The sequence below is a fragment of the Corvus moneduloides genome, chromosome Z (genome assembly GCF_009650955.1).
Source record: "Corvus moneduloides isolate bCorMon1 chromosome Z, bCorMon1.pri, whole genome shotgun sequence".
Lineage (NCBI taxonomy): Eukaryota > Metazoa > Chordata > Aves > Passeriformes > Corvidae > Corvus > Corvus moneduloides.
The window spans coordinates 45,753,646-45,764,946 of record NC_045511.1 but is presented as its reverse complement, the minus strand read 5'-3'; the positions used below and the strand labels follow the sequence as shown (position 1 = coordinate 45,764,946).

The window sequence follows — 11,301 nt, the reverse complement described above, 5'->3', positions numbered from 1 at the left end:
TTAGAATAGCTGCACCTTCCAAACAAATTCAACAAATTCAAGTTTTCCAAAGTCACCAGCTGGCCCAAGCCATTAAAAGTCATCAGAACACCCAGGATTTCCGAATACTAACCTGGATTTTTCTAAACTGAAGAATACCACAGCTTTCAGCTAGGCAGACAACCTGTTTTGAGTAGAAATTTACATCTTTGTGGTGTGACTGTGGGTGAACACTGATTTGGACAAAATGGCAGCTATTACAGACTATCTCCAGCAAACGTATTTGAGAGAAAACACGCCTTTAGGGAAGTTAGTTTTGAGACACAGTGTATTCCAGTACAACTCTGGGACTTGACTCCAGAAAAACTGGTAGTGCTTGATATAGTAAACTGTAAGTGGAGTGTAGCTTCTGGGTTATTAGAAATCCACCCTGGGCTTTGGAGTCATTTTCCTGGACACATACACTTACTACAGTACTTGTACTGTGTCTTTCAAACACATAGAGCCCAGAAGTAAAAACTGGGCAAATAAAGACTGTAGAATCCAAATTATTAAATGCTGAAAATGGGCAAACTCATCAGCAGCTCTTATATCAACAAGTCACTGTTGACAGACGTCTTCCTTCTAACTTTGCTGACTGTACTGCAGATAAATAGAGTACTTCTAGGTGTGTACCCTGAAGTGACTGGACACTTTCTTACCAAAAAAGCTTCCTTGCTAAAAGCAAAACTAATGTACAGTGTACAGATCTAACTATCAATTGCAGAGGCACTGCTGGATGTTCAGTGGAGTCTCTAACATCCCCCTCCACAGCAGCCTTAGAAGAGAGACCAGGATGAAGGAAGTTCTGTGTGAGTAGTTATGAACAAGACAGACATTGGAAGGGGAAAGGGTACTGCATACTAATATTACACAGAGAGGTAACCTAGCACAGGAAACAGCTTATAAAGTAGATGTAGAAAAATGAACAGACAAGATGAAGTATGTTTACTAGGCTGTGCATAAGCATAGTAGTTCTAGTAGTGTTTAATATTTAATATACCTAAATGGGGCTTATGAGACAGCTGAAGGAGGACTTTTTACAAGGGCTTGTGGTGATAAGACAAGGGACAATTGCTTTAAACTGGAAGAGGGCAGGTTTAGATTAGATAATTAGGAAGGAATTCTTTACTATTAGGATGAGGAAACACTGGAATAGCTTGCCCAGAGAAGCTGTGGAAGCTCCATCTCTGGAAGTGTTTTAGGTTCATGCTGGATGGGGCTCTGAACCACCTACTCTAGTGAAAGGCATCCCTGCCTCTGGCAGGAGGTTGAAACTTAGATGACTTCTAAGGTCCCTTCCAAACCATTCTGTGATCCTATGGTATCAACCACCTCATTGGGCTGCACTTCTCTAGCACGATGGAAAACTAGACTGAAGCATATGCAGTTAAATGTCAAGGTCCTTTTAATTAAAAATAAAAAAATCTGACACCAAACCTCAGGTACACATGCACCAACTGAAAGAGGGCAGAGGCTAGGTATTTTCAGGACTAGTACACAAGGGACAGAACTATGCACAAAGGGACAGAGATCAGAATAATTTATATGTAACAGGTGTAATCTATATATGAGTCCGTGGACTCGCATTAACTCACATAGTTTGATTCAGAAAAGGCAGAATCAAGAGATTTTTCTACTCTGGTAAGTTTACTAAAATACGCAATTCTGGGGTTTTTTTCACCACCACTGCTGCTGCTCGGTAATTTGTTCAATTCAAGAGTGCAAAACAGACAAGCATACATGATAAAATGCTGTTAGAGTGTTTGCAAAAGTCCACTAGTCTCACAGAGATCACTTGAGCATGACTTGCAACTCATCAGTTGTTGACAAAGAGCAGCTTTAGATGTCTAATATTCTTGTCTTCAAGACAGTGTGAAGATTTCCTGAAGAATTATCACCACTTCAGAGGAAAACAAACTACTTTACTCCTACCAGTGTTCCAACGGTGACACATACCTTCTCGTAGTACTGGATGTTTTTATCTGCCATGCCCATGAGTAGCTGCCTAAAGTCTTGTCTTTTGTTGTTCTGCCATCTCTCCATATCTGCTTTCAGGTCAGCATTGAAACATTCTACTCGGTCTTGACATTTCTCAACATCTGTGGGTACCTGCAGCAAAAGAAATGAAGATTAAAACTGTCACTAAGAGTGCTAGATTGCTGAATTAGCTCAAACCTTACTGAGCAAAATTACAGAAGACAGGGTTAAGTTCACAATCCAACAGTTATCCTGAATCAACTCACCTATGGTTGCAGGGAAAAAGCCACAGTTCTGAACTAGAGAGGATATGAGATTGCTTCATTTGCTCTTTGCTGTTTGAGGTGGTGAATGCTTGTGCTTGTCCATCTCCATGCCTGATATAGAGGCAGATGGAGGAAGCATTTGCTAAAGGCACAGGAAAACCATTTGGTGTAAGTGCTGGTACCGAGGCTCAGTTCCTAGTGCTCAAACTGAGCAGCTTTGCTCCACAGCAAACTTTCCTCCTTCCCATTTACAGCTGCAGTAGGAATTTCCTGATTTACACCAGCATGTACATAACAACAAACATTTAGGTTTATCAAAAAAGCTGAATAAGAGATCTCAGTATTGATAGCTGCAGAATAAAATTTCTAAATCCTCAGTTTCCAGCTTCCACTTTGAACCTTACAGGCCTCCTGAACAAAATTTAACTGCAGAGCACTTGTGATCATCACTATGGGATGGGCTCATGAACCTTTAGGCTCAACACTGGACACATTACCATGTAAAAGCGATGAATGACATCTTGAAGGACAGCCCACTGAACAAGCTGAGGTAGAGATTTAAATGGATTTTTGACAGTAGTCACTGGCTCAAGGTACATACACTTTAGACCAACTAAGTTGGTGTTCTTTGTTTATGTTTTAACTAATATAATGTATACTACCAAGCAGATACAGGAATAATTTACAAGTGTTTCCTCAAGCAGGAAAGCCAAACTCCTTTCTCTCCCTTCTCATTGCTGCATGGTCCACACACAGGAATCCTGTAAGGACACGTAGACTAAGCCCACGACCTCAGAAGAGGAAACTCCTGAATCCCGGTACCAAAGCAAGAAGTGAACTTTTGCTCTGGAAGCTGTGACCTGCACAAAGGCAAAATGCAGAATGAAGAACATTTGAAGAACTTTGTGGTGGCTCCCCTCGTATTTGATTTCAGTAAATTGAACATGTGGCACCAACAGCCGTCCTTAAATCAGCCCAGTTTTCCTCATAATCCATAGCCAGGGCAAAGTCCCTCTCAGAGGATGCATAATTCACTGCTGCCCAGTTACCTCTGTATAGTTTCTGTGGTGTTTGTTTCTTCTCTTAAGTGGCACCAGCACAATAAAGGAAGCACTGAGATCTTGTTTCTATGCTCAGTAATGGACCATGCATTATACAGGTTCCTGTATACCTTTACCAGGTTCTAAATCTTGCAATAAACATAGGTGTTAAAACATCATGGCTTTTTCAGGTATACATTGAAAAATGAAAAGGTAATATGTGTAGCCCTAAAGACACAAACAGTTCCCATGTGAGCTGTATCGAAGAATTCCATTTCTCTCTGAGGGGCATGAAAGAAGGAAGAGGATGAACAGACTAGATAAGAAGCTTTCCACGGACAGCTACAGGAAGTTAGATGTGTGCTCCTATCTTGCAGTTCGGCAAGGTACTCAATTTAGGCAGAAACACACCAACTGTGTTTCTTGTCCAGGACCTGGATTAGGGCTGATCACTGAAGTATTACTCAGAGAAGGTCTTACATCTGTTCTCCAATATACCAACCTGTTCTAGATGCAGGAGCTCTTCATACTCATGGGTTTTGAGTTCCCCTTTATTCACACAACTGAATTTACACTACAGGCAGCTTGGAGGTTCAGTAGATACTCTTTTCCCCTACTATGTCTGAGCACTGTACTTACGGCTACAGAATTCACTCTGCTACAACTCCAGATGAAGTTCCCTCATAGGCTTCAGACAAGAACGACCAAGACAGTGACTGGAAGGTTTAGGGGATGCTCCCCTCTAGGCATGTATGCCTTGCATCAGAAGTACTCTGCTACCTTAATGGGAAAGGCTAGGCTATCAAGAGAAATATTTATGAAGTCTGGAAGCAAAACCATGTAAGATTTCCAAATCCAATTAACTTAGCTTCTACGCACTCATCAGCTTCCTGCTTCTTCTGCCAGGATCTGAAACCACAAGGAAGCTATACAAAAATCTGTTCTTTCTCACAGCAAGTTCTCTGGCTGGTCAGGCTGAGAGGGCGGTATGAGTTTAGAGTTACAGGGATAACTCAGTGATCAGCAGATGCATCACATGTGCTCTCATTAAGGAACAACAACAACTAACTCCAACTACGTCTCCAGAGGCATCATGAAAGCTGTATCTGCACATGCTGCAGTACTATTTAGAAGTGCAAATGCCTTTCCTTACAAAACTGCAGCTTCCTACAACGTAATTTACAACTGTCATGGGCTAGCAGGCATAGTCCCGGAAGGGATGTCCTTGCTAAGGGGTGCTTACAGTTTCCTCTGGGACCTGATAGAACCTATCAGCTGGCCAGTTTGAATATGGACAATTCTCTAAGCCACTTAAAGTTGTGATCACCTCTGTGATCCACACTTAAGAATAGGCAAACTCCCCCTCCAAGCTCTCTCTCATTTCCAGCGCTGGGACAGGTGGCTGCAGGCCCCGAGTGGGGGCCAGCGGGCCCGGCCAGGCCCTGCTTGGGCCAGGCCGGGCCGGGCCACGGCCATCCTGAAGCCATGGACCTGTTCCAGCCGTGGAACCCCCCCCACTGCTTTGCCGTGGGCAGCCAGAGCGGCTCGGCTCTCCCCCCTCTCCACTGCGATGAGAAAAATTCAACATTCCAGCTGCAAAGCTGCAAGGCCGAGGTGAGATTAACCCTTTTTATTGCTGTGAAGAGCTGAAAACCTGAGGGAAGAGAGAGAGGAGATGCTTAAAGCTGAAATTCTGTTGTGAAGCTATGATATATCAGAGTATCCTGTTGTAATTCCATGAAGATATGGGGGGTGGAGTGTTCAACTCGTAAGCAAAAGCACCTGCACTGAGATAGGCAGATGCTGACGCAGCTGTAATTTCATGAGAAGTTTGGACAGGGAGAGATGAACCAGATGAGGACTTTTGCTCCAAATGGGAAAGGAGAAACCTCAGTTCCTAGAGATGCTCCCAGAGATAGTCCTAACTATGAAGATGAAGAAGACCCTTTGCCCCCAGGGAAGGAGAAGGGCCTCTGTTTTTTGTTTCTGAACGGCTCAACCTTAAAATTGTACCCCAAAAAACTTCAAGAGTGGACCCTCGAAAGCAGTTGCGGGAAAAGCTGCAAGTTGGGGGAAGGGACTCACATGCGAGCAGAGAGACTCCTCTTCCTAAATGGACTGAACAATATTTGGAAGTGGGCGGCTGTCTCATTGTGATAATGTTTTCATAGCATGAGCAAGAAGAGACTTCTCTTTCTAAATGGACTGAACAAGGTTATTATGGAAGTGGTAAACAGACTGAACATCTTATGGGTTGTCTTTTCACATTGTCAGTGGGAGAAGGGAGGAAGGTGGGGGGAGGAGGAGAGTTCTGAAGGTGGTATAATTCTTTTTTTCCTTCTTTTAGGTCTGTTAATAAATTTCTTTATATTCTTTCAAGTTTGGTGCCTGCTTTGCGTTTCTCCTAATTCTTATCTCACAGAAGATAAACAGTAATGAGTATTTTGAGCCAAACCACTACAACTCAGTAGTTAAGACAAAATTTTAAGTTAATTAAGAGCTTTTAAGCACTTTATATCAGTGCAAAGTCAATGCACAGAGATATTACATGTTTATCATCAAATTTGGGCCTAAATTGAAACATCTATGCTGATGCTTTTATCTGCTTTTACAAGTGGAGATGCTAAATATTAGCTAGCAACTAAGAACCAGGAAGAAAGTAGATTGGATTTGGGGGGAAGTTGCTACTTCCTTACTGGTATCTGCTCTCAGCTACCTTATAGCTTAAAGCCCCTCAAGCCACAAAACCAAAGTGACAACTGGTTCAAACTCTAACACACTCTTAAACGGCCCAGGACTATTTTAATGAGTCACTTTCAACTGATAAGAGATGTATATGCAAGCAAGAACTGAGCATAAAATTGTATATATACGGTAAGAAGTTCTGCATGTACATTTAATCCTTTTCATGCTGATTCTGTTCCCTTAAAAAGCGAAGCTTGCCTAACATCTGTAATTTAGTGTGGTCAGTTACAGATGGTGTGTCCACTTTAAAACTCCTCTATATCATCATTACCAAGTAATAAATGGTCCCAAAGCAGAAAAAATCCAGCATTAATTAGACAACTAGTCTTTGCATATGATACTTCTACCTTCCTAGTTCTTGGGAAACAGTTATCTGTTACGAGGCTTTTTTTTTTCCCTGTAAATATATATGGCCACCTTCTACTTCAAGTTCTGCACTGCCATGTTTACTGTTCCCATAGATCACCACACTTCAAAGCCTTGAGGAAGAGAGAATAAAACAGGTCATCAGAAGCCAACTTCATCTCACCAAAATGAAACCACACCCTCAGTGTGCTGGTTGGATTATTGCAAAATCAGCTCCAGCATGGGTCAGAAATGAGTGAGAGGCATTTCACCACTGCACTCATTAGAAACTGAAAGGCTGCAGACTCCACATGAACACCATGCTGCTATTGGTAAACACCACCCGCATTGCTTTTGTGTAAGCTTCAGCACTCTGAGCAGTACCTGCTGACAGACAGTCACAGTAGCCCTACAAGCATTCTGCATTCATAGGCCTGAGCTCTAAGCAGATGATCTCACTGCCAGAACAATCTAATGGCCTGGTGAGCTCTGTGATCCCAGGCTGGGTATGTGCACAGGAGGCCCAGAATGCCCTCCAATGAGAGATCAAGTGGTGCTAGGCCTTCCTTTCATGATCTAAACATAGGCCTTTGTTCTCTTAAGGTTTTGTTTGGGGTCTTTTTACATAATTTCTACCAAATCAGTAAATATGCCACAAGGCACACAAATGCCATCCCACAACTGCAGCACATGACCCTCTGCCTGCTTTTAGCTTCCTGCAAGTCATAGTTGGGAGACCTCAATGAATGTAAGATATGCTGCTAGGCACAGCTCTGAGGTATCAGCTCCAGCTGGAAAGGTTCTGAAAACCCCAGAGATAGTATTTTGTGAACATGCAAGGAGTTCTATACAGTTTGTTCAACTTCATCTTGTAAATGACACAAACTAGTTTTGCTACAAAAAGGTACAAGGAGTTACCAAAAAATATGCTTATACTCTGGCGAGGAGATGTAAGTATTCAAAAAATTTGCAAGATTTAAATGCTATACTTTACACAATAATCCCACTGAAATATGAGATCCAAAGGCCTTTTAACAGGTGAGAGATCAGCAAAATTCATCAGTTTCACTGCATCAAGATCTTGGTAAAGTCAAATGCCTAAAAACCTCAACTGGCTTGCTGGATGTGCTAGATTTAGTTCTGTCCATCCCAGATACAACTGTTAGAATACCTGTTTATTCAAAGCTACACTGAGGAACTAGAGTACATACCACACCAGAGAGCAGAGGGGCAGGCAGTAGACCCAAATACAAGAGCACCACAAAATACCTAGTACACCACTATTTGTAGCTCATTATACACAAAATATCAGAAAAACACTTTTGCATTTCTATGCTCTTGTTCTCTTCAGCTTCTCAGGTTCAAAATATTATGTGAACCTCCTGTACAGTGAACCTTATTGTACAGTAGCCATAACACTGGAAAGCCATCCATTAATTATTAACACAAATAAAAGGGGAACCAAAAACCTCCAAGAAGAGGAAGGGAACAAACCCTGTTGCCATCATCATTAGAGGTGCAGTGATTTAAGAAAAGGCTCTTGCACTCTGTTTCATGCAGAAGCAGGTGGCAGCATGTCAGTTCACAGCTTTGCCTTTGCATGGAGCCCAGCCAAAACCTGTCACCCAGTGACACATGCCATCTCTGTTCAGCATCACACAGGTAGACCTCCCTAGCAGAAAGGACAAAATATGGAGTATTCCACAGCCAAAACTGGTGTCCTGCCACAATACAGCTCCACAGTGCCAGGGATAGGACCTTAACTCAGCTAGCTGACATCCTGCTGAGTCACCAGGGACTGTTCTAGCACTGCTTCAGTCCCTATCACTGCACAGTCCAACTGCCTGCTGGCTGTTTTTGAAGTGTTAGAGTCATCCTGCTCTGAACTGTGGAAGATCACTAGTACAGAAGTTGCTAGACAAGTTACATATACCCATACTTGGGTCTTTATTTCACACCAGCTTACCAACAACAAATTTCTGTTCTGCCCGAAACTGCTTATACTGCAAAGAAAACACAAGACCCAGAAAAAAGCAAGTTCTGCTTCCCCATTCTTCTCAGGAAGTAGTGTAAGTGCAAACTAATTTTGTAGAGCAATTTTAAGTGCTAACCTTTGGACGATCTTCTCTTTTCAAGGCTATTGCTTCCAGTTTTGCTTCATACTCGGCTTGAACTTGGTCTCTCTTCTTCAACACATTCTATGGGCAAGAGAAAAGACAGCTGTGAAAGGGATCCTCTTGTTCCTTCCCCCAGCCTGCAAGAAACACTAAAGTGACATATCTTCAGTGCCAATTCAGCCCAAAGTCAGACTTTCAGATTTACTTTGTTCTATTTTACAGCATTCAGGGAATAGCTTTTAATAACAAAGAGCACTTGCTCTCCAATAGCTGGCAGGGTCAGATAAAATTCAACATTTGGACAACCTGGAGGCATGCAAGATAGACGCTGTCATGAAACCATTAATATAACCCTGACTACGTAAATTTAATTCATCAGTTGACCTATTATTGCCATGAAAAGGATATAAACAAAAGCATCAAAGCTGACAAGGACTAATGTAAAGTTTCTGATATCCTCAAGCAGCAGACAGACAAAAGCATTGGCTAAGAAACAGGAATACCACCACAGAAGGTATTACAGCTCCCTTTTCACTTGCAAAGACTCTTCAGAATCCTTTAAAGCAAGCTGTAACATCCTGGTGTTAAAGTAAGCCTTTATTTTAGATCAGTTTGCAGGGTTTGGTTGTTGGTTTAATTAAAAAAAAAAAGAAAATTATGAAAAGCACAATTTACATGAAAAGCATTGGACTGCCTGAGAGAGCTTCTCAAGCAGTAAACATTTTCTTGACAGAGTATTCACAAAACAGACAGCCAAAGATGCTACCCTTGGCTTCTACTACATCCACAAAGAGCTTCACTAAGGTTATACCACAGTCTTACAATTTGAAAACAATCACAGGAATTAGTCTTTATAAGAATGTCTTACTAAAACATAAGCAGTTTTGTGTCTGTAAGAGCAGGAAACTTACCTGTTCAGGTTTCACAAAGAAACAACTAGTATTTTTTAATTACTCAATTGATGCAAAGTAATTATTAAAAATGCCAGAGGGAAGTCAGCCAACACTCACTGTAAATCTGAAATTCTCTTGCAGCTAACTTGGCTTTGAGTCTTCCCTTCTGCCACCTAGAAGGAATTGCCCCATTAGGACATGAAGTGATAACTAGTCATTTTAACAGTTCCAGACAAGGCTAGTAACACAGGACTAGTCATGTGCACTGCTGCCTACAGAATTATATTTTTAAAAGAGTAGCTCCTCAGAGCTCTAACAGCCAGTCCAGCCTAGATCTAACTGAGGACATAAAAGTCCCATATCTACTAATCATCATCGTTTCCCCTCCTCCTTCTTAAGCCAAGAGAAGGTCAACAGTTCAGTTGCTCTAGACTAGAGATGTTGCCATCAACAGACTTATAAACTTCAATCCACGATAAATGGGAATGGCACCTGATCCACAAAGCTGCTATTAGATTAGTCAATAAAAAAGGGCAAACCTGAAAAGTTCACCTTCAACAGCTTAACTCTCTCTTTTGTCCCACAAGCAAGCATGCCATTGGTTGTGTTTGCTTGACAAACACAACATCCCCCCGTTCTTTTTGGAATCTATGCAACTATGTGGGATGGCCTTTAAGTGATTGAGGTTACCAATGCAACTAAAGTCTGAGAGATTTAATAGGTATTTCTAGTTTGCACTGCCTCTTGAACCTCAGCCAACTGAAATTTCTTCTGTGAAAAACAACTGTCTCCAGCAATTGCATTTTGCCTTTAGAAGCCTGGAGTTAGGGCAGGAAGCTGAATCTATACCAGAACTAGCCAATGATTAACAGTTATTGGCAAACTGGATTCAAAGAACAGGTGTCTTAATTCCCCTGAAGTGCTCAAGTCCACCTACTGTGGACTATTAACAATGAGCTTGTGAATACAGTTTTAAGTATCCAGTAATGGCTGACTTGTAAGTGATGGGAAGAATATTGCCCTCCCTTCCACTTGTCCTGTATTTTCCTCTGGCACCTCCAGGGAATCTCCTCTCAGTTCCAGATCGATGCCTTGATGCTTTAGCAGCAACTATGAAAAGCTCTGCATCAAATATCCTCAAAATTACCACAGACCATGCAATACTAGTTAAGGTCTCACTTAGAGAGATAAAAAACTTTTTGAAAGTTGGAAGAAAACAAACACCAAACAGAAAAAACTCAACCAGCACACCTCAGTTATTTCAGGTCAGAACTAAACCAGTGGTGTCTGAACACTGAAGACTTAGCTTGGTTTCAGCAACACAGTTCCTTCTCCATTTTGTATTTAGTTGAAAGGTTCTACCTTGGCCTATACACAGCTTCAGTTTGCTATCAGCCTCCTATCTCAAATTTCAATTTTGATCCTATTTGCACACCACAGCTTCCTACTGTGACTAAATGTCACAAAAGGATCTCTAGTTACTCATGCCCCTAAAGACACAGTTAACTATTAATGTGGTGCTTGCTTTGAACATGCATTAAAAGTAATGTCCAAGGACATCCCTGAGGATCACATCATTTGATAAGCCTTTCCAGCAATGTTAAGCATACAGAAGTCGTATAACATCCTAATACCTGCACTGAATAATGTATAGGAGAGTTTGTCCTCTGCACATGCCTACCTGGGCAATGCCAGTGTACATCAGCAAATGGGGTACCACATGTTTGCTGACATGGGCCCTACTGCACCAGGAATGGAGACATAACCGTGCCATGTCATGGAAACCATGGAAGAGACCTCAACGATTATCTCGTCCAACCTTTCTTGGCAAAAGCACACTCTAGAAAATATGGATCCTGTCCAGCTGGATCTTAAATATGTCCAGTGTTGGGGAATC

The 11,301-nt window shown here is 41.8% G+C and overlaps 1 protein-coding gene across 2 annotated transcripts in view; it reads right to left on the bottom strand.

Annotated features, from left to right (window-relative positions):
* SNX30 (sorting nexin family member 30) overlaps positions 1 to 11,301 on the bottom strand; it is a 68,214-nt gene that overhangs the window by 19,921 nt on the left and 36,992 nt on the right. The window contains exons 7-8 of one of the 2 annotated variants that reach the window (XM_032095759.1): positions 8,506 to 8,592; positions 1,978 to 2,130 (exon numbers count right to left, since the gene is read on the bottom strand). In XM_032095759.1, the coding sequence (XP_031951650.1) occupies positions 1,978 to 2,130; positions 8,506 to 8,592 (240 nt within the window). The remainder of the gene's footprint in view (positions 1 to 1,977; positions 2,131 to 8,505; positions 8,593 to 11,301) is intronic. The other variant, XM_032095758.1, reaches the window with a different exon arrangement.